This window comes from Hirsutella rhossiliensis, assembly GCF_020360975.1.
Source record: "Hirsutella rhossiliensis strain HR02 chromosome Unknown scaffold00009, whole genome shotgun sequence".
NCBI lineage: Eukaryota > Fungi > Ascomycota > Sordariomycetes > Hypocreales > Ophiocordycipitaceae > Hirsutella > Hirsutella rhossiliensis.
Window position 1 is genome coordinate 135,539 of NW_025408675.1, and position 21,720 is coordinate 157,258.

Consider the following 21,720-nt stretch of genomic DNA (forward strand, 5'->3'; position numbering starts at 1 on the left):
TCTATTAAGTAACTAAAAAGGGAAGCTTGAGAGGTCTATAATATATAAGCGGGGTAGGCACGATTCCCTACTAATACCCTACTAATATATTAGTACTATATACCTAAGTACTTTATTAGCCTATACCTCTTAGTAGCGCTCTTATATAGACGAAGTTATACGCTTTATCGTAGGTTTTAAAGCTTAAAAACGGCGGTAAGGGCGGGATAGTATCTTTACGTTCCTTATTAGTATCGTAAGATTTATTATCGCCTTAAGGTAGCGTAGGTATATTAAGAAGGGAGAGAAGGGGGTCTATTATAGCGGCGGCGATAGCTTTAAATTTAGTATATATATATAGAATATAGGTAGGATCTTATATATATATATAGTATATATATATAAAGTGGCTTAGCGCGGGCATTTAGTGTACCGCTACCTACTATATAGGCGCGGTATAAATAGGTAGGGCGGGCTAGCGTTAGTACGTATCTTAAAAATAGGGCGTTTATATAAATAGAGATATATATATATATAAATAGCAATACTTATATCTAGAACTACGGTAAAAGCGTTATTAGGGTTAATTTTAACGCTCTTATAGCTAGCGGGCTTTAAAGCTTCGATTTTAGCTTTAAGATAGTTATTTTCGGCTTTAAGGGTTACTATAAGACTATTCTTTTAATCGATAGCTCGCCCGGCCTTAGTAGCTACTATCCTAAAGCTATAATTAACGCTCGTAAGATTCCGGCGTAAAAGATCTAGCTATACCTAAACCTCCTTACTATCCCGGGGAGTCTACTATTCCTTATTTTTATCGATTTTATTAGTCTTAAGCTTCTTAAGCGTATATAGGACCTCGTCTATAGCTTATAGCTTAACGATAGATTTAAGGGCGCGATTAACGTTCGTAGGATAGATACTAGTAGCCCTAAGGCCGGCCTAAATATTTTCCTTCGTAAAGGCTAGCGACGAGGCTATATTATATACCTAGAGGAAGCATTGTTTTTAATAAGGCGCTATAATTATAAAGTTAATAAGCCCGGTAAGCTACTAAAGATAAAACTCTTTTATAGGTATAAAAATACCGACGTTAAGTAGCTATATAATATACGATAAATATAAAGGTAAGAAGAGGAGCTATACGCGATATTTAAAGGCTATATATATAAAGTTTAAGCCTATATATAATATAGCCCTATTAAGGACTAAGATTATTTATAATAAGGCTATTAAGGGCGCTATTTTTAGTAGAAATACGGCCTCGAGCTATTTAAGGGCGATCTCCGCGTTTAACTAGCCGGACTTACTATATTTATAGGCCTAAGAGGGGAATTACTAAGGAAACTACTACCCTTAGAGGTTCGTGCTAGTAAAGATAATTAAGGGCTTAATATGGTACCCTTAAGCACTTATATACTCTAAAATAGAAGCCTATTTACCCGTACTACCCTTAGACCTTATAGAATACTTTGTTAAGCTACTACTAATAACCTTTTTAACCTAGGTTTTCCCTTTAGCTACGCTAGTCTCGTCTATATTATAAATTCGGCTTAATCCGATAGACTTACTCTTAATCTAGTAGTTAAGGCGGGCCTAAAAGTCATAGAACCGGTCCTCTAATAAATTAAGGGTCCGTATAACCTTAATGCCTTATAAGAGCTTTATTTTAATATCTAGGTTACGTTAGAGGAAGCGGTCGACCTAGTTTAGCCTAATAGGTCGGTTATCGCTACCGAGAGATGCGATAAGCGATATAAAGCTCGTAAGCTCACACCTCGAGGGCGGGCGGCCAGCTTCTTCTTCTACTAGGATCTAACGCACTAGCTCTCGCTCTTACGATAGAGATAGCCGTTAAGCGCTTTCTATTACGTGCCGGATCGGCTACGCGCCGTAAAGCCGTTTATGAAGTATCGTTCGAGGTACTATATTGTTCCGGCTTGCGGCCGCGATTGAGGAACTATTTTGCACGTCTTCGGGGCGTTATTGATATTAATCTCACGGCGAGAAGTAGAGGAATCTATAATAGAAATTTAATACGGGAATAGCTTTAATTAGTAAAGTTGTGGCCGGCTATATGTGTTGTTGATGTCTAAAGACGCGACGCGTGCTACGTGGCGGACCTTGGGGGGTGGCGGACCCCTGGTGGATTACGTTACATGAAGACGCGCATGCCAAGGGCTAAAGCCAGATTACTAAGGACGCGAGCTGTGCCCAGGCAAGCAGCTTCTCCCTCGACACGATGTCCAGCTCAGGGAAGCGAACGTAACACGCGTGAATACCTACTACAACGCGCCACGGCTTCGTCGTCTTCGCCACTTCTTCTGGTCGTCGTCGCACCATTCGCCATGCCCTCACGCAAACGGCCCATCCAGGCCGTAGATGATGGTCCCAGCGCGACCAGTCGCGATGCAGGTTCAACCATCTTAAATCGCATCCGGAACATGTGGCAATTCGCAAACTTTTGCCAGTGGATCTACATCTTCGGCAAGTCGGCCAGGATTGACGAATCCATCGACATCGAGGTAGACCCTCTATTCCTCTCGTTCCTCAGCTCCCGTTCTCTTTCCGCGGGCTAATGTTGGTTTCAAGGAAATCGAGGCCGAGTGCTTGAAGCCGGACTCGACCCTTTTGGCGGACCTCGCACTCGCCATTCTCAAGCTCGTTTCATCACATCGAGGTCTCACGTACGGCTGTCCTGCTTCCGCCGCCTCTCAATCGTTCCTGAGGCAAGCTGACCATGATACCCAAGCCATGATGTATTCGATGACCAACTACGCAAGCAGTACCTGACGAGGGGACGCAAAAGCAACCCCCTCGGCGACGCTGATGCACCTCGCAAGTTTGCCGACTTGGATCTGATTGCAAAGGTGATTCACCTGGCCGAACCTCGGCTTCTGCTAGTTCTGGACTAATTTTGCCCATGGCTAGATCAAAGTGCTTCAACAGCTGACGCAATGGACCATGGTGCATCCCGAGCGGATTCGCGATAGAATGGAAGAGCAAAAAGACGTCGAGCAAACAAGCTGGGTAGGCATGTCTGTTGATTAACTGGGCAATCGTCACGCTAATGACTCCTTCTAGCGAATCGAGCCGTATGGCTGGGACCGAGAGGATCGCACCTATTACGTTCTAGACGATAACCGAGTCTATCGCCTGACCGAAGTCCCTCCTGCACAAGCTCCGCCAAAGCCGAAGAGCAAATATATGCGGTCTGGGCGACGATCTAGTAAGAGGCGACGCCCCACGCCCTCGAAGAACGATCCGGCGACCAGCTTGCCCGGTGAACAAAACGACAATGAGTCTACTGACGATGGGCTGGGCGGAAGAGCTTGGGAATGTGTTGCAGTAACGCTGCAAGAAGTGCAAGAGCTGGTGATGAGCCTGGGCAAGACACGGGACGAGAATGAAAAGATGTTGCGACGGCAGATGGAGACCCACCTCATCCCCATCCTCGAGAAGCAAGAAGAAAGACAAAAGCAAAAGCAGCTTCAAAGAGAACGGGAACTGCTCAGCCTGGCCAAGATGGCCAGCGCCAAGAGGTCCAGCCGCATCGCCGGCAAGGTCGAGAGGCAAAAGCAAGAGGACAAGGCTAAGGTGGAGGAGGAGCAGCTAAGGGCAGCCGAAGTGTCGAAGCGCCGTGAGGAGCAGGGGCGTCTCAAGATGGAACAGGAGCGAGATTTCAGGACGTTTTCTCGTCAGCGCCGCTTGCAAGAGCGAGAGGCGCGCCGACTGCAACACGAAGATGAGCTAGCGCAGTTGTCCGAAGACAGTAGAGCCGCATCGGCTAGCGCGGGACGGATTTCAGAACGGCGTCGTCAAGCAGAGATCGAGAGGAACCGGCAAGCACTCAAGGAACTCTCGCAGGAGGAGGAAGAATGGGTGTTTGATTGCGCCTGTGGGTTATTCGGCCAAGTCGACGACGGTTCACACAGCGTTGCATGCGAAAAGTGCAATGTCTGGCAACACAGCAAGTGTTTGGGCATCAGCGAAGAAGAGGCAGATCGCCAAGAGTTCCACTTCGTTTGCGAGCCCTGCCGGCGCCGGAATGAAAGCAAACCCTCGAAGGAGTCCATCGAGTTGAAGCTCGACACGATCACCTGCTCGACCGTCGACCCCCAGGCAACCGAGCAGTCTGACGCGGGACAAAGCACGACGCCGGCCATGGCTGGTGACGGCCCCTCAAAGCAACGAAAGGAAGCGCCTCTCTCCAAGGGCGCAGCCTCTTTGTCCGCGGACACGCCTTTATACTCAGCCCTGGAGAGTGAACAAAACGCCCAACCATTCTCAACTGCCCCTCCACAGTCCTTGACCAACAGGTCCGGGGACCGGTCAGCATCTGCATCTTTGTCACGACAACAAGACGGAGATTCTATAGCAGTGAAGACTGCAGGAGGAGATGAAGAGTGTGACGTCTCACGCACCATTGTGGTGCGGAATGACGAAGCGGCAGTTCCCAGCCCTGCGGATGGTTTCGGCGGCGGCGGCGACAACAGCATTCGCTCGGAGAAAGCACGGACAGGCTCTCCGCCCTGGCTGCCGGCCCCGACGGCAACTCAGATTGCCGTGGGAGAACATGCGAGAGAGAATGGCGTGATAGCGGGCGCTGCTCCACGTTAACCGCATAGGCCTGACATGCCGCCCCAAGGGCTTCCCGAAGTCTAGACGTTGTGGTCTCAACGAATTTTACTAAAGCACTATAACTAGATAGGTAGTCACGTAAAGCAATGGTGGGTGCAGCGGCTCGTCCGGCGGAGACAATGGCGACGAAACAGAAAAGAAGAACCTTCCCCCACAGTCCGCATCCACCGGCAAACAAAGCTCGTAAGCCAAAGCCAGCGATTCTTGGTAGGAACAATCACGGAAGAAGAAATCGTACGAAGCGAACGAGCGGTATGGGGTCAGACAACGAGAGAAAGCCTTGTTGAATTTCTTTGTGCTTTCGGAAGCGAAGCAAAAGCGTGTCTGACGACGAATCGCGGTATCATGATGACCAGCCCGACTGGTGAACAGTCTGCAATCCCACCGGGAGCCATTGTTTCCAGGGATACGCAGTTCTTCATGCAGCCATCGTTCATACTACCGCTTCTCCTCTCCTCTCGAAGCGGTGATCCCTGTCACAGGGCTAACAGTCCTCTAGAGCACGTTGATACCGACCTACCGACCTACTTGGAGATCGTCAACGGCTCGAGACTGTTGGGAGGCTCTGCACTGCTCAGCGGAGGCTCGGCAGGATGAAGCATTTTGCGGGCAAAACCTGGAAGCTGCGGCCCCGCAGAGCTCGGTGACGACCACGGCATCCACCACCTTGTCTTTTGTGGCCTTGCTGAAAGGCAGCTATACTTGGAGCTTTGTGTGAGCGACACGTTCGACTACCAGCCCAGCCTACCCTTTTCTTTGGCTCTGTCACGTCATTCGCCAGCCTATGCCAACCATGCGCTCGGCGACAGGCCGTAGTCGAGAAAGGAAACCCGCCGTGGCAAAGCATCATAGCGTCTGCGGGGCGAGCCGGTGGGTACCTCGCGAGAGGTCAAGATATGCCATTTTGGGATCTCAAAGGCAACAGGAGTCAGGACAGGGCACGTGGAGCGGCCTGTTGCACTCCCCGGCCCCTTGAGTGGCCGCACGGGGGGCTCCATGGCCTGTGCTTGCGTGCCAACGTCCCAACCGCAGCAACCTTGATCAGATAGGCTGCGTGAATATAGGCGCTCCGAGGTTCGCTTGTTGCCCTGCAACTAGGCGGGCCATCGCGGAGCCGCATGATGGCACCTGTGGAAGGGCAAAGGCCCATGCTCGTGGTTGCGTGCCGCATGGCGGCCTGTTTGCCACGCGAAACACAGCATAGGAGCTTCTTTGTAGCCGCATGCGGCATGGCTATGCCTTGTAGTCGGGTGCGTGGTGCTCACAAGGCACCCCGGCATCGTGAAAGGCCAAGGGCCGAAACTGAAGATGTCCACAGACACAAATAGCCAGCGCAAAGGTCTCAGAGGTCTTTGCTCCAAACCCAGCTGGCGAGCGCATAAGACTGCCCCTCCCCTTGATGTCCCTTCGAAAGAGCAGCTGAGAAGAAAACTAAACCGACGAGTCGCCGTGCAGAAAGTCGTTTTCGCCATCAAAGACAACTCGAGTCCCCGGCTTCGGTCTCTCTTCCAGTGGAACAAGTATATCTCTTCTACTTCCCCTTCTTCTTTTCCCGTGGTCTCGAAGACCTCATTTGTCTCGTGGACAGTTCCGTACCACCTACACACACCCTCTGTCCAGGGCCCAGAGCTGCGTCTTGGAATACTGGGAGAGAACGCGCGGATGACATGGGACATCCGCTTTCCCCAGCCTCCTCTTTCGACGGACTGGCTTCGTTGGAGCGGTTCACAGAGTTGAGCATGTCTCGTCACCAGCCCTACGTTGATCCTGGCGAAATCCACCAGGCCATTGGATCGGACTACTCGAGGTGTCACGCCACCCTCCCAGCGGAGGGCTTGCCGTCATACACCCCGAACCCTCAGGAGCTCACTCCTCCGGTAAGCCAGTCACTTACACAGAGAAGGGCAACGGACTAACGACCAACCGCCTAGACCGGATATCCCAGGCCAGATGCGTCGGCCTGCGGAGTCTATAGCGCTGACCCAGGGCAGGAAAGCTATGCAAGCTACGTAAGTCGTTCTAACGGAGGCCAGAGAGGTGACGTGGAGCTGACGGGCTGCGCAGGCCTATCCGCCATATACGCCAGAAATGTCACCGCTGGCGATGGCAGGCATGGACGATGCCATCTCCACTCGCAATGGGTTGAACATCTCGAGGAGACTGCGCTCTGCCGACTCCCACCATGTTAGGCCAGGCGGGGTCGAGAAGAGGCGCAAGCCGGCAAAAAGCGGAACAAAACAGGTGTCGCTGAAGAAGCACATCTCGCTGCAGCGGCCCCTAAGCGAGGTCATGGAACAGACTGGCAACGTCGAAGTCTCTGATGTCTTCAACCATGTTCACCGCCCAAATGACGTACGAATGGATGAGGCGTCGAAAGAGGGCAAAATCAAGAGGCCTCTGAACGCATTCCTGCTATACCGCAAGCACGTCATTGGCTATGTGAAGAAGGAGCTTTTGGGCGAGGAGAACAAGAACAACCAACAGCTTGTGTCTCGAATCTGCGGCGACTCGTGGAAGATGGAGACGGACGAGGTCAAGAGCAACTTCAAGAAACTAGCACAGGCGGAGAAGACCAGGCACGGGCAGGCGTTCCCAACTTACAAGTACACCCCGAATACAGGCAAGAAACGGGACACCGACGACATCCGCAAGCCGGAGCGGAGCAAGTCGGCGGGCAGCGGCATCAGGCCCGCCACGGCGTCTAGCGTCGGAGAACGCTTCGGGACATCATCGCCTCACATGGCCGGGACGGGCCAATACAACTTTGGGTTGCGTTCCGAAGCAGCGATCATGGCACAGCGAGGCCTGTACGGCGAGGACGCATACGGCAACATGCAACCTCTCGCTACGCTCTATGGACAACACTATCCTGGTCAGCAAGTGTTGTTTGCAATGCCTGAACTTGGACACGGATGGAGCCAGGAGTTGCCGCCGGTCGGCAGCTGCGCGTCTGAGCCGCATTCACAGGTCGAACTGCCAATGAACGCACATCTGCGCGGGATTCCGAGCTCTTCCGCGAACCTTTACATCGACCCGTCGCTGTTACCGGGAATGGGAGAGGCGGCACACCAGTTGCTTCCTCGTGAAGACGGGCTGCAAGGCCACCACGTGTGGCAGACATACAGAGAGACGGCTGACGGCATGATGGCCGTGATGCCAGACCTGGATGTCAATGGCGCGCACAACGCATACCTCAGGGGAGGGCAAGAAGACTGGCACGTTGAGCCACTCGACGACACGAGTCATTTCAGCGACTGGATGGCGCAGGAAGATAATAGCGCAGGAACCTAACGGACCAGTGTCTGGACGATTCTGGTTTCCTTTTCCTCGTTCCTTTTTTTCTCTTCTTCTCCTTTATCGGCGTCATCTTCTTGAGCAAAGCGGGCACCGGCATAAGGACACGAGTTGATTAATAGACAGGCCCAGCAGGATCATCCATATACCAGCATCAGGCGGCGGCAGCGCCACAAGAAGCAAAATGTGTTTTTTTTTTTCATTTCTAATCAAATCCCCCCCGGGGTTATTTTTAGTTTTATTTTTTCCTCCCATTCTTCGCTTCCCTTTTCCGGGTACATCTTGTCGCTTAGACCTTCTTCATCTTTTCTTGTGCGCTCGATTTGGTTTTGGTTTTCGAAGAGCGAGAGGAGGGGGGTTGGAGTGGGTGCAGTACGTTGGGCACGGCGTGTAAGAGTACAAGAGTCGATCTCGCAAGAGGTGAATATAATTTACCAAGAAATATCTAGGTAGGGTACTTGTCGGCAGGATCAGGATATATACCACACCATCGATGCCACTGTTGAAGTGTTCCCCTGGTGATGCGGTTTGAGGCTATCCCCAGCACCATGCTCTTCTGTAGACGGCCTATTTCCAAACGAGAATTGCCACAGCTTGTCGCAGAGAATCTGGCTGATGGAAACAACGAGTTGGGCGTGCAAGTAGGCTTAAGACTGCGGAGATGCGGTCGACACGGTCCGTTGGCAAGCTTCATCCACATGATCCCGTAAATAGGCCTTTTGGTGAGCGGGAGTGTGTGCGGAGAACAACGCATTGGGCAAGGCACGAGGCCAGCCATTTACGTATGCAAACAACAAAAGGCTGAACAAGGCGGGTGCGCCATGCTAATGTACTGACTGTAGTTAGAGACTAGGCAACGCAATGAAGTACCCAGGCAGCCGTGGAATAAACGCCTATTAATACCAGGGTGCAGAGCAAGCCGGCTCGGCCCATCTAATTCGCCGGGCGCGCAGCAAAGCCCCAGTACGTCTAACTCCATCCACTCCGCCCTCAGCTATTTCCACGTCGATTCTCCTCCTCCAGCTTGGCTACCTGGTACCTCGTTCAACAGCAGACTGCACAAGATCGAGGCTCAAAGACAATGACGTGGACCTCGCGGTCCGTGACTGTGGCGGGCCTTGTTCTCCTGGCCCATGCGTGAGTGTGCTTGTCCTCCCGAGAGACGAGGAGCCCGCTGCTGACTTCTGGACGCCAGTTGCTACTCGGCGCAGGAGCACGCCGTTCTATACTCGACCTTTGCAAAGCATATGACTTCCTCCCAGCAGCGCCAGCCTGGAGTTTCACTCCCGATTGACATCTGCATCGAGACCGTGGCAGCAACACTCATCATGTGCCTGGGCCTGGTACTCGGCTCCCAGACACTACGCCCCATTCAGTGGCGCGTATGGGCCGGTAAAATCGAGCGAGAAGGCGACGCCGGCTTTATCGATGGCTCTGGAGAGGTCGACAAGGAATATCGCGGAAGTCCATTCGGCGCCTTGGAGAGTCGGCCCGGGTTCGTGGACATTCGCAAGCAACAACGCGAGTTCGCCCAGTGGGTAAAGAATGGAGGCAGCGGCAAATAGTAATGAGTATATACGCACCGGCCGAGGCTTTTGCTTGGAGCAATGGCACGTCATTGGAACCAAGGGTTCGTGCTTGTCAATCGGAGCCAAGCGTGGATCCCTCTTGATGTCGCTGCCGGCGATAGAGACACCTTTGCTTCCTCGTGTCTGGCGAACGCAAATTGCCCGGCCATCGATTGCGCCCGATCATCGTATCCTCCAAGGATGAGCGCAGCCAGCTACAGCAGCGATTCGACCATGACCTCGGGGCGTCAAGTTCACGAAGGACGTCGAGAGAAGGGCAGTCGCCTGACATCCACCGGGACGCTTTGCACACATCTTACGTGGGTAGTTGCGCTGCCATGGATATAAATTGTTACGATATCATGGCTCGGACTCGAACTTGCCATTACCCTTGACCGAGTGAGAGAATATCCCTTCATGCGAGGCAGCGTCCTCAGCAAGCTGACTTTTCCGGTACGGCGACGCTTTGCCCTACCCCATTTCACATGATTTTCTTGCTGTAGGCAGGAACGGTGTGACTGGAGTGCCTAGAAAAGCAGCGCGGCGTATCTGGGAAGGTGCGTAGGAAAATGACTCCCCTGCTCGTGTGACAAGATACACCTGGTAGTGAATGTGTCGACCATGTTGCATCGCAGCCCATGCTTCGTCACGGGGCCAATTCTTCAACTCTACCAGCAGCATCCAGCACCCACCATGGCTCGTGGAACACGATTCCGCATCTCAAACGCAAGCTCGGCTTCTGGGCGCAAAGGTCGATGCTCGGCGCCCAGCTCGAGAGTTTCGCTCAGCAGCGACGCCAGCAGTCCGCACCGGTCCGACATCCTCCCAGTGCCAACGGGAAGCCGACGACAGAGCAGCTCACTTCGCGGTTTCTTGCCGCAATCGAGACGACCTGCTCCGTTTCTTAGTGACGGGCTCTCTCGCAGCCAGAGCCACGGCAATGATTGGCACGGTTTCGGCACCCCTGGCGGCCACGACGAGCACGATGACGGAAGTAACGACAGTCTGCTGCACGAGATCATCATGGCCCTTGATATGAGAGACGGCGGCTCCATGGGATGTGCCTTTTTCACGACATCCACTGGAGTCCTCTCCCTTTCGGAGGATCTTCCCTTGGCTGACACCAACATTGCCGAGCACTTCATCACTCACGTCCAACCAACTACGCTGCTCGTCTCTGCGAGAGCCCCCGAGCATCTTTTGGACTACCTCGGAAAGCAGGCAGTTCCCCACAACAGGCCCGGTGAGAATCTTACAAGCTCTGCCTATTTTTGCGCGACTGACTTGGTGTAGACGATTGTCCTCCAAGGTTCATTCTTCGTGCACTGGCATCTTCTGACTTCTCACCATCTTCGGCCCACGACAGGCTTGTGGACTTGCAGCTTGACGAATCGCTGGGCCCATCAGCCATCTTTTCCACTGCGGCTATTGGCAGCGATGACTTCCGGCCATGCGAGCAAGAACAAGCTGTAGACAATTTTGACCCGCATGAGTCGGCAAACTTCAGGCTGATGCGTTTTGGGTCCCTCGTCAATCTCGACAGTCAAGCATCAGTAAGCCCCCTTCTCAATGCCCGGAAAGCGTTGGCCTATTTAATTCTGTGCAGGTCACTTGCGCCGGTGCGGTTCTAGCAGAGCTCCATCGAAGACGATCCACGGGCTGCCTCCCCGATGACGGGGGCGCAGCGGCCGCACTTGAAGTCATCTCGATCCAGACGTTCTCGTTGGCGAATTACGTCTTTGTCAACGCGGAAACACTCCAGTCGTTGCAGATTGTTCACGCCGAGCTTCATCCCAACAGCCAAACTTGGGGGCCAGACCCCGACAAGGCTGGTGGGAAGGAGAGCCTATCAATATACGGTCTCTTCCAGACTTTAGCATCGACCCCCCAAGGCCGGGTATGCCTGCGACAACTGATGCTTCGCCCAACTGTGGACATGGAAACCATTACGGAGAGACACCGCATGATAGCTCTGCTCCTACGCCCGGAGAATGCCGAAAAGGCGAAACAAGCATCGACCATACTAAAGAAGATCCAGAACATGAGGGCGACCGTCTCTCAGTTGCGCAAAGGAGTCAGTTACCCCTCTACCAAACGGTCGTTCAACAGGGGCGTATGGGCTACGATCAGGCGATTTGCGGTGCAGACGTTGGAGCTCCGGGAACTAGTCGGCACTATGTGTGGAAGAGAGGAAATTGGTGCGATCCAAAAGGTAATGCAAGACGTATCAGACTCGCTTTGTCAAGTCCGCGAATTCGATGCTGAGGGTGTGGCAGCTAGCCTCGAGCATCCATCAGTCAGCTTTGGTTGCGGTAGGTGACATGATTGACAAGACTGTCGATTTCGACCAGTCCGAATCCCGCCGACGCACATCGGTAAAGGCTGGGGTTAATTCTCGTCTCGATGAACTCAAAAGGCAATACGACGGCATGGGTAGCTTCTTGACGCAAGTCGTCAATCATGTGAACCAAGAGCTGCCAGAGTGGGCAAGTCAGTATATCCGCTCATGCATCTTCTTGCCTCAAGTCGGCTTCCTCATGGTTGTTGAACTCGACCCTGCTACAGGCAATGGCAAGTATGAGGGCGAGGGGGCTGGCGCCGAGAGGTGGGAAAAGCTGTTCAAAGCAGACGGCGCGGTGTGCTACAAGAACCGCCACATGAGGGAGCTTGACGAACAGTACGGCGATATGTACTGCGAAATCGGAGGTAGGCTCCCCCAACGGCTGCTTTGGACAAGCTAACACAACGTAGACATGGAGGTCGAGATCATTCACCACCTCGCCACGACTGTTCTTAAGTATGAAATGGACCTCGTCCTGGCGTCAGATGCTTGCGGCGACTTCGATGCCATGCTGGCGCTGGCCCTCGGAGCCGAAAAGTACAGCTGGACGGCACCGCGAATGACGAGATCCAACATGATACAGATAGAAGACGGCCGACATCCTCTCATGGAACTTGTAGTGCCTTGCTTTGTGCCAAACGATTGCGATCTCGGCGGGAATCGGGACACCTCTGGCCCTGGAGAATCCGAACAGGCAAGCGTCTTTGTCCTGACCGGCCCAAACCATTCGGGGAAGAGCATTTTTCTCAAACAGGTTGCCATCATTGTGTACCTGGCACACGTTGGCAGTTTTGTCCCAGCTGGTCGAGCCGTTGTTGGCATTGCAGACAAGATCATGACGCGAATCTCGACACGCGAGAGCATGTGCCGTACCCAGAGTGCGTTCGCAATTGATCTCCGGCAGGTTGCACAGGCAATGCGGTGTTCAACCCGGATGAGCCTGGTACTCATTGACGAGTTTGGCAAAGGTACTAACCCGGACGACGGGGCCGGTCTGTTCGCCGCGGTGTTGCACCATTTTCTGTCCCTCGGCTCCCAGGCTCCGCGGCTTCTGGTCGCGACACACTTCCACGAGATATTCGAAGGCCGCTACTTGAACATGCACGACAATCTTCTCCTAAGTCACATGGACGTGAGAACCGACTGGGCAGCCCAACGGACCGAGGATCAGATCACGTATCTCTTCAAACTTGTCAGGGGGCACAGCTCATCGAGCTTCGGTGGTCGATGTGCGGCGCTCAACGGAGTGCCCAGCGCCGTCGTGGGCCGTGCAGAGGCATTATCGCTGCGGCTCAGTTGCAACGAGGATTTGAGCTCCTTTTGTGCGAGACTATCGATGGAGGAGGAACGGCAGCTGCAATGCGCCGAACGTGTGGCCAGACGATTCCTGCAGGAAGATTTTGATGAAATCACGGAGGGGCCCGGACAAGCCGAGTCAACGGTCAAGGCGGTTTTGTGCAGCATCATCTCGGAAGGCTCCTGAAATTTGCTTAGACAGTACGAGGCAAAGCAGGAGTAGCCAGTCAAGCTCGTTCTGTGGGCGCCCTGACGTGTGCCGTGGCAACCATAAACTGTTTGTGATGCATGGAAGAGGGCATCGCAGCACATGATGCATTGGGCCTAAGTGCATGTGGTCTAGACAGACCATCGTTGCATCGAAGAAAACCAAGGGTTTCTTTCACCTTGCGAAACCGGCGTCTCTTTTGTCTTCAACCTCGAAGTTGTCTGACTGCTTTCAAACCAGAGCAGACACCAGGTGATTATGCGTATAGGACTCATTGTCCAAAGCTCGTGGCTTCTGCAGGACTCTTGCCCATGAGAATGGAGCCCCTGAGCTCATATCGCGTCGAAGCCCAGGGTGACAACACAGCACAGTCCCGATATTGGCCCCAAATCGGCAGCAAACGCCAACGTCCGACTGCGAGTTCCAGGCCATCGTAGTTCCCAGACTCGTACCGCAGGTCCTGCTCAGCCTTATGTCTTTGATCATCCTCGGCCGGTTTGAAGCCCTCGACGCCATCCGCCGCCCACTAGATGATGCCGATAGTGGCCTTGTTTCTGTCGTTTTCCATATCCGAGACCTTGCCGGCTCCGCAAATGTGGGCATGTGGTGTCTCTGCAGCTTTTCGTGGAGTTGCACCCTTGTCCTGCTCGCCTGTATCTCCCATGGGTTGAGTGTGTGTATATAAAACACGCCAACAGTGCTACGACAGGCTCAAAGCCGAGCATCGGGAAAAGTGGTGAAGAAAACCACGCCAACGCCTGCGAGGAGGGCCAGCATGGGCGAAAGACGGAGGCGGGCCGCGCTCTCACCGGATCTCTGGCCAAAGGATTCGCATTTGGTCGCCCCGAGCCGGGAACATGCCTGGGAGCTCAAGCTAGAGCAGATTGGTGTGGCCGACGCACCCAAGTCTCCCTGCATGCCGCCCACGGTGGTGCCTCCGCCGCCGGGCACGTTGATTGTCACGGCGTAGCCGCCGTTTCTCTGCAGGCCAGCGACACAGACGCCGTAGTTACTCGAGCAAGCGGCGACAGCGGAAGCGCACGAGGCGCTGTTGGCAAAGGTCGTCGCTGCGTAAGGAAAGGAAAAGTACGAATTCGGGACGTAAGAGACTGCGGCGGTGGGCACGGAATCGAGGGGCGTCGCTGGCGCGGTTCCAGTGCAAACTGCCCTGTGGGCAAGCATGTCAGCAGAGGCGCAGATCGACTGAGCAAGGCAGGTCGGGACGTGGACCGGGGCAGCTTGGAAACGCACCCTGCAGGACAACATGCTGGGCTGTTGTTGGCATCGAGGGCGCAAGTCTGGCCGTTCTGGCAGCATATGTCATTGAAGGCGGCGCCCAAGGAAGTCGGGCACGGGAACGTGTTTGCGGGGCATTGCGCCCTCGCGGCCAGCGCCGGCGTGGCAGCGGGGACGTAGGTTGTTGGTGCGGCGGCTTGCGATGCGGTGCAAGCCCAGGCGAGGACGGCGACGAGGAGAAATCGGAAAACCTCGCACCAGCCGCCCATGGCGGGTGACGGGAGGAACGGCGACGTTGGCGACGGACTCAGTCTCGAGTGACGGTGCTGCCCCTGCCGTTCAGTACGAGAGTGCGGTTGATTATCTGCAGAGGGGGGGGAAGAGGGGCCGCATGGCTATAAGGTCGAGGACGAGAGCGAAATGGAGTGGCAAGCCCTTGGATGGGTGGGACTCTGTGAGAGGTTGAGCCGGTGAGTCGGTGAGAGCCCGTGACTGGGCCACAGATGGTGGGCATGATGTCATTCGGCTTGCTGTGGTTGGCCGAGCAACCACAGATGCAGCCCAGCCTGTCCCAAAGGCTTGATCCCAGCATGCCAAGGACCAGATGCGAGGCCCGTTCTGCCCGCCAGCCCGCCCTACCAGCAAAATAGTACGATGCGCACATGGCGTGGGCAGAACGGGCCACTTGAAGGATGAAAGAGCGACAAGGTCAAGCTTGCGGATAGACATCAACCACCTCGCACCCACGGCCAGAAACACGCGCGATGCGCAAAGGCATGGTTCTTTTCTTGCAGGAGTCGGACGTCCTTCAGATGCGTCTGTGTACGTGAGCCAGGATTAGACGAAGCCTCCTCAACGCCTTCGTCTCACTGCTTTCCAACCCTACGGGCTGTTTGCCCTGCATCTGCCGTTCGACATCATGCTTGGCCTCCGCAGCCAATGGCCCCAAGTCCCCCCAGACTTCGTCAGTGTACGACGACAACACATCGCTCCACTGTTGAAGCCAGATGCTTTGCGCGACAACGGGATCCGCAGTGCCCACGTGGAGCCGCGCGGCCGCCGATGATGCCGCGCTTGGGTGAGATATGGAATCAGGGACCAAGCTGAGCATGTCGTCCCAGCGGGGTTTGGAGCTGTCTGCGTTGCCGACGCCGAAGAGGGCTTCCCGGAGCCTCGCCGCCTCGTCTGGGCTCAGGCAGTCGCCGTCTTCTATGGGCAGTTCATCCACCGGATCGTCCGGAAGGGATAATAGCCGTACTACCGCCGCCCCGTCGGTTGCCTCTTGCTCTGTGAACGAGGTGTGGTTCTGCGATCCATGTCGTAGGGATGAAATTGTGTCCTGGCGGGGTTGTTCGTTGATGAAGGAATTAAAAGCCTCGGACGAGCCCTGTCCGTTTTGATTCAACCTCAGCGGCTCGCCCACCCTCGCTGTAAGTTGCGACGATGATGCCTCGCCGAGCATCGTCGGCAGCCGGCTGGAGGTGCTCGGCCCGGCCGGTGCCTTTTGTCCCGGCACGGCGTCGGGTATAGTGCTGGCTCCAGCCACTGCGTTGAAAGCCATTTTGCCTGAGGCCTGCAGGCGCTCCGCTACTGAAGCCTTGTTGGCCTGGTCCTTTCCCTTGGCCTTGTCCACGCCATTGCCGGTGCTGGCAGGATGCGGTTCGGCGGGCTGACCGTCCTGGGTGTCTTCTGGATCCCCCATTTCGTTGTTGCCGTCGGAGCAGTGCTTTCTCTTCCGAAGGCGGGTGACAGCCTCTATAGCGCGCGTTTCCCTTTCGACGTCGGCCGGCCTGCGCTCCTCGTCAGTCCCTGATCACCGTGGACCCGACGTATCTATCGGTTGCATGTAAACGAGCAAGTCGCTGCCCCGGAAGTCGGTAGGCGTTTCTCACTCCGCACCAGGTACGAAGTACTGCGTGCATCGAGTTCCCACTGCCCCGAAGTGACTGCGACACTCACTTCTGCCAGCCCAGCGGAATTTCACCTTTGCCTTTTCATGTCGCTATTGCTCGTCACGCCATCTGGAAAGGTGCTCCATGCTGAGATGGAGGACGCAGATCCGGAGTCACATCCAGATTATTCACGCTGTTGGTCGGGCTGCACCTACCACTCTCTACACGGCGCGACTTTTGGGGCCCTTGGACCTTGCAGGAGTTCATTGCGCTGCGTCGGCTTCCGGTCCGCACGCCAGGTAGCGTGCAGGTATCTTAGATAATGGACGATACAGAGAGGTGGATAATGGGCCTTAACGGGCGCGTACCCTCGCCACTACCCGTACCGCCATAACAGACAGCCTCAGCCTCAGCCCAAGCCCCAGCCCCCACCGAGCTCCAGAGGCCCAGCCAGACAGCCTAAACCGCGACTCCAACCTGGGAGCTGCTGTGGGAGCTGCCCTCGGGCCCACTACCACGGGGGGCCAAACGACATCATCCACCCTTCACCTCCCCCCCCCCACCGACCGCATCCGCATCCGCATCCGCATTACCATCTGCCCGCCTCACTCAACGAATCGGCAGACCGTGCCCACCGCTGCGCTTCCCTGCTCCTCTCACCTTCGACTCGCGACGGCCGACCTGCTGCCTTGCCTTTACGCTGCCCGACTGGCTGAGTGGCGTCTCTTTACCGGCACGCCGCCTCCTCCCACCGTCCTGGCCCGCGACATCGTCGAGGCTATCCGTCCTTGTTCGTCACGCGTTCTCTGGCCGCCGGCCCTATCCGCGTATTCTTCCTCGTTTCCCCCCTCTCCCCTTCGCTATCGCTGCCAACCAAGATGGTCGACAGCGAAGCGAACTCACCCACGTGGAAGTTCACCCAGTACGTCTTGGAACCCCTCTTGATGTCGCCCCGTGCCTGGCCGCTGCAGCCTCGACTGACGACACACACTACAGGTGCTTCGGCGACAAGGGCGATGTCGAGGATATCACCGAAGGTTCGTTCATCGCTGTCTGCTTTCGCTGCCCGCCCGCGCCGTCCCCACTGACGTTGGTCGCCTCCTCCCCAGCCGACATCATCTCCACGGTTGAGTTTGACCACACTGGAAATTATCTAGCTACGGGCGATAAAGGTGGCCGGGTCGTTCTCTTTGAGCGTAACGAGACGGTTTGCACTCCCCGTTCCGCTGTCTGCCCACGCGTGAGCCATACCCGCTAAAGCTTCACGTCCAGAAAAAGTCTTGCGAGTACAAGTTCCACACCGAGTTCCAGTCTCACGAGCCAGAATTTGATTATCTCAAATCGCTTGAGATTGAGGAGAAGATCAATAAGATCAAGTGGTGCCGTCGGCAAAATGCTTCCCACTACCTCTTGTCCACCAATGACAAAACCATCAAGCTCTGGAAGGTGTTCGAGAAGTCGCTCAAGGTTGTGGCAGAGAACAACCTCTCTCACGATGCCACGCCCGCCAACATTGCCGGTGGTGGCGGAGCCCCCCGACCCCTTGCCACGACGCAACACTTTCGCAATGCCGCCGATCTCAAACTGCCTCGCCTGACGCACCATGACACGGTCGTCGCGGCCGTTCCCCGTCGAACCTATGCCAACGCCCACGCCTACCACATCAATAGCATTTCCGTCAACAGCGATGGCGAGACATTCATCAGCAGCGACGACTTACGAATCAACCTTTGGAACCTCAACATTCAAGACCAGAGTTTCAACATCGTCGACATCAAGCCCGCCAACATGGAGGAACTCACCGAGGTCATCACCGCCGCCGAGTTCCACCCGCTCAGCTGCAACTGGTTCATGTACGCCAGCTCCAAGGGCACAATCAAGCTTGCCGACATGCGCGAGAGTGCGCTGTGCGATCAACACGCCAAACGTAATGGACCCTGCCCTTCCCAACCGCTCCCTCCACACGCCGCTTCTCCTCCTTTTCCGCGGACCTTGCATCTGCTGCCTTGTGTGTTGGAACCACTTCCCGCTGACCATTCGTTCAGTCTTTGAGCAAGAAGAAGATCCGTCTTCGCGGTCCTTCTTCTCGGAAATCATTTCGTCCATTTCCGACGTGCGCTTCTCCTACGACGGGCGGTATATTCTGTCTCGCGACTATCTTACCGTCAAGATATGGGACATCAACATGGAGCGGCAGCCCGTCAAGACAATACCCATCCACGAACATTTACGGCCAAGGCTGTGTGACACGTACGAAAACGATAGCATCTTCGACAAGTTCGAAGTTGTTTTCTCTGGCGATGCGAAGAATGTTATGACGGGCAGCTACAACAACAACTTCATGATCTATCCTTCAGACCCTGAAAAGGAAGTCGAGGTTGTTCTCCAAGCAGACAAGTCGGCTTTCAAGGCCAAAAAGGTGGGAGTTCCCACTCCCATCAACGCGTCAACGAGCCCGACAACAAACGGGGGGAAGAAGAATGGTTCACGAGCCGGCAGCCCGGCTGGAGGGGCGCAAAGGATGCGCAAGGAGACGGATGCGGACCAAATCGACTTTAACAAGAAGATACTGCACATGAGTTGGCATCCGTTCGAGGACAGCATCGCCATTGCCGCGACGAACAATGTAGGTCGCCCAGCTCGGCATACTCCAAGACAGGTTCAACAAGGCACTAACCGCGCGCAATAGCTCTTTGTCTTCTCGGCATTGTGAACGAAGTAAAATCTCATGCCATTGACGAGACAACGGCGTGTTTGGGTGGTCAGGCTGCATGCAAGCTGGCTGTCGCGCTCTGGCGGCGGCAGGCGAGCGGGCGTGGTTTGGGGGCGTGCAACTGCCAACCTAGACATCCGTCATGAGTTGTGTTCGCCGGTCCCGCGCTGTTCGCTATTGTGCCTGGCGACGAGTCGGCCTCTTTAAACTACCTCTGGCTCCAGGTCATGGTCGACAAGTGATGGTCGACTGGAATGGTAACGATTGTGGCTACGGTCGCCCGTGCTACTGGGCGCGTGGGAGACGCGTCTAATTTGCGATGTCTGGTCAAAGAAGGGATAGATGGCAGTAGGCTTACTGCAATTTTGTCCACGCGGAATCAAGTATGTCGTCTGGGAAGATGATGTATGAAGCATCGCCTGTTCCGGGCGTCGTCGAAGAGAGCTCGGGGGGTGTGGGCGAAATAAACTGCGGAAGAAGCTAATGCATGCACACACTCCTTGCCAAGAAAACATAAAATCGAATGTATTCCCCGTAAGCTCCTGCGCGAGGCGTCTTGTTTACAGGTGACGACTACGGCAGACCGGAACCGTGGAGTCAGTCATCTGTCTGTCTCGGGAGCAGACGCGTCTTACCCCCACGAGGCGGCGTCGCCAGACGACTCACAAGCCGATGAGTTTTTCCCCTCTACAAAAGTTCTTACTGTCCCTTATACCTATCCGCGGTATTGTTTGACCTTCGACCTTAGGTATACAAGTTTCTATCATGATAGAATAACCGTAGTTCGGAATTCAACAAGAGCTACTAGGCATTATTCGTCTGCTTTAATTTATTAAAGCTTTATTTTAGTACCTGCTTCTGATTTTTAGTCAGCGCCACCTTATTTAGCGGCTGATCATCTCGGCAGTCATAACGACCTGTTTATTGCTGGCAGCCTCCCTGGCTCATTGAACTTTGCACCTCAAGAGTTACCCATGCAACCTCGAATCTCACTCCCTTGAGCGACAGACGCACCCAGCAAATTCAATGGGCGCAAATTCGGCCCGCGATGTGGATGCGCCCTCTATCAGCCGGAATGGTCGCCCCGGTGCCACTCCGTTGGCCGGCGCTCGACGCATGGCACAAGAGGCCAGTCCATCGTTGCTCCTGACAGCAGTGATGCTGGGCCTCATCTTCGGCGGCTGTTGTTCCAATGTACGAATTGCACTGCTGCACACGCCATCGTCATTAGAGCTGACGCCGAGCTGCTAGGTCTATGCCCTCGAGGCCATCATCAAGTAAGCAGTGCCTGTCGTTACAGCTGCGCCGCGCTCCGCTGATACGAGCAATCCACAGCTTCGAGCCCGCCAGTGGTACGTGGATGTTGCGTTTTCCAGTGCGTTTACGTACTTACTCGGGGCGCTAGGAACGCTCTTGACGTTTGTGCAATTCCTCTTTGTGGCCGTCACGGGCTACGTGGCCCAGTTTGACAAGACCCGGCCGCCCTTTTTTGTTGCCCCGGCCAAAGTCCCATTGAGGCGCTGGATGGTCAACATTGTACTCTTCTTCGGCATCAATGTCCTCAACAACCACGCTTTCAGCTACAACATATCGGTGCCCGTTCACATTATCCTGCGGTCAGGTGGGAGCATCACGACAATGGTGGCGGGCTACTTGTACGGCAAACGATATTCTCGTGTGCAGGCATTGGCCGTTATCTTGCTCAGCGTCGGCGTTGTGCTGGCTGCCTGGTCAGATGCGAAAGAGAAGGTGAGTCGCTATTGGTCACCATGTCCATTGTTTTCCATGAACTCTTGTCTTACGTTGACCTGCCACCTCCGTCTCCATTTAGGCTGGCTCGGAGAAAGAATCCACGCTCCCAGACTCAAACACTGGCCTTTTGATATTATTCGTGGCACAGCTGCTTTCAGCCATCATGGGGCTCTATACGGAGGCGACATACCAGCAGTACGGCCCTCAGTGGAAGGAAAACCTCTTCTACTCGCATGTTCTCTCCCTGCCCCTTTTCCTGCCCTTTGCGCCATCCATGGCCCGCACCTTGAGTCGAGTGATCAAGAGTGAACCCCTAGTGCTTCCGGTGCCGTTCACGACGGCCACCGGGCCTGTGCGCATGCCAAGCCAGCTCTTGTATCTAGCCACGAATGTGTTGACCCAGTACGCCTGCATCCGCGGCGTAAACCTGCTCGCTGCTGCCTCGTCGGCGCTTACGGTCACCATTGTTCTTAATATTCGTAAGCTTGTCAGCCTGCTCCTCAGCATATGGCTCTTCGGGAACTCGCTGGCTCAGGGGACGCTCATCGGCGCATTGATCGTCTTCGGTTCAGGAGCTTTCTACTCGGTGGGCTCGAGGACGAGCCATCCGCAGACGAGTGCAACGGCTGTCCGTGGCGCTGATGACTACAACGAGAAGGCCGCCGACAGGAAGAAGTATTGAAAGAAATTATTAGGGGATATACGAGGAAAAGTCTTGCAAGTTGTCATTGTATGTCTGCTGTGCATGCGTGCATTCCAAGCCACGGGACAGACCCGATGCTGCCAGGAAGAAGGGCAGA

At 54.9% G+C, this 21,720-nt stretch overlaps 8 protein-coding genes across 8 annotated transcripts; 6 read left to right on the forward strand and 2 right to left on the reverse strand.

Annotated features, from left to right (window-relative positions):
- Positions 1-2,327: 2,327 nt before the first annotated feature.
- HRG_07812 (PHD-finger domain-containing protein) lies at positions 2,328-4,644 on the forward strand (the record flags this gene model as incomplete). The annotated part of the gene is made up of 7 exons (XM_044866283.1): positions 2,328-2,504; positions 2,572-2,666; positions 2,732-2,849; positions 2,911-3,009; positions 3,064-3,881; positions 3,969-4,310; positions 4,608-4,644. The coding sequence occupies 7 exons, from the start codon at positions 2,328-2,330 to the stop codon at positions 4,642-4,644; spliced, it is 1,686 nt and encodes a 561-aa protein (XP_044718172.1).
- A 1,715-nt stretch (positions 4,645-6,359) lies between these two features.
- On the forward strand, positions 6,360-7,911 carry HRG_07813 (HMG (high mobility group) box domain-containing protein; the record flags this gene model as incomplete). The annotated part of the gene is made up of 3 exons (XM_044866284.1): positions 6,360-6,497; positions 6,552-6,629; positions 6,685-7,911. The coding sequence occupies 3 exons, from the start codon at positions 6,360-6,362 to the stop codon at positions 7,909-7,911; spliced, it is 1,443 nt and encodes a 480-aa protein (XP_044718173.1).
- A 1,084-nt stretch (positions 7,912-8,995) lies between these two features.
- HRG_07814 (membrane magnesium transporter domain-containing protein) lies at positions 8,996-9,479 on the forward strand (the record flags this gene model as incomplete). Its single annotated transcript, XM_044866285.1, has 2 exons — positions 8,996-9,051; positions 9,110-9,479. 2 exons carry the CDS (start codon positions 8,996-8,998, stop codon positions 9,477-9,479), a joined length of 426 nt encoding a protein of 141 aa, XP_044718174.1.
- Positions 9,480-10,175: 696 nt separating this feature from the next.
- Positions 10,176-13,306, forward strand: HRG_07815 (mutS family protein; the record flags this gene model as incomplete). The annotated part of the gene is made up of 7 exons (XM_044866286.1): positions 10,176-10,294; positions 10,409-10,725; positions 10,776-11,035; positions 11,089-11,694; positions 11,759-12,188; positions 12,234-12,811; positions 12,863-13,306. The coding sequence occupies 7 exons, from the start codon at positions 10,176-10,178 to the stop codon at positions 13,304-13,306; spliced, it is 2,754 nt and encodes a 917-aa protein (XP_044718175.1).
- A 732-nt stretch (positions 13,307-14,038) lies between these two features.
- On the reverse strand, positions 14,039-14,832 carry HRG_07816 (uncharacterized protein; the record flags this gene model as incomplete). The annotated part of the gene is made up of 2 exons (XM_044866287.1): positions 14,039-14,495; positions 14,579-14,832. 2 exons carry the CDS (start codon positions 14,830-14,832, stop codon positions 14,039-14,041), a joined length of 711 nt encoding a protein of 236 aa, XP_044718176.1.
- Positions 14,833-15,371: 539 nt separating this feature from the next.
- Positions 15,372-16,265, reverse strand: HRG_07817 (uncharacterized protein; the record flags this gene model as incomplete). Its single annotated transcript, XM_044866288.1, has 1 exon — positions 15,372-16,265. One exon carries the CDS (start codon positions 16,263-16,265, stop codon positions 15,372-15,374), a length of 894 nt encoding a protein of 297 aa, XP_044718177.1.
- Positions 16,266-17,333: 1,068 nt separating this feature from the next.
- HRG_07818 (serine/threonine-protein phosphatase 2A 55 kDa regulatory subunit B delta isoform) lies at positions 17,334-19,168 on the forward strand (the record flags this gene model as incomplete). Its single annotated transcript, XM_044866289.1, has 7 exons — positions 17,334-17,377; positions 17,452-17,492; positions 17,565-17,662; positions 17,728-18,382; positions 18,501-18,874; positions 18,935-19,081; positions 19,145-19,168. The coding sequence occupies 7 exons, from the start codon at positions 17,334-17,336 to the stop codon at positions 19,166-19,168; spliced, it is 1,383 nt and encodes a 460-aa protein (XP_044718178.1).
- Positions 19,169-20,326: 1,158 nt separating this feature from the next.
- HRG_07819 (UAA transporter family domain-containing protein) lies at positions 20,327-21,602 on the forward strand (the record flags this gene model as incomplete). Its single annotated transcript, XM_044866290.1, has 5 exons — positions 20,327-20,362; positions 20,420-20,445; positions 20,504-20,520; positions 20,574-20,917; positions 21,000-21,602. The coding sequence occupies 5 exons, from the start codon at positions 20,327-20,329 to the stop codon at positions 21,600-21,602; spliced, it is 1,026 nt and encodes a 341-aa protein (XP_044718179.1).
- Positions 21,603-21,720: the final 118 nt, after the last annotated feature.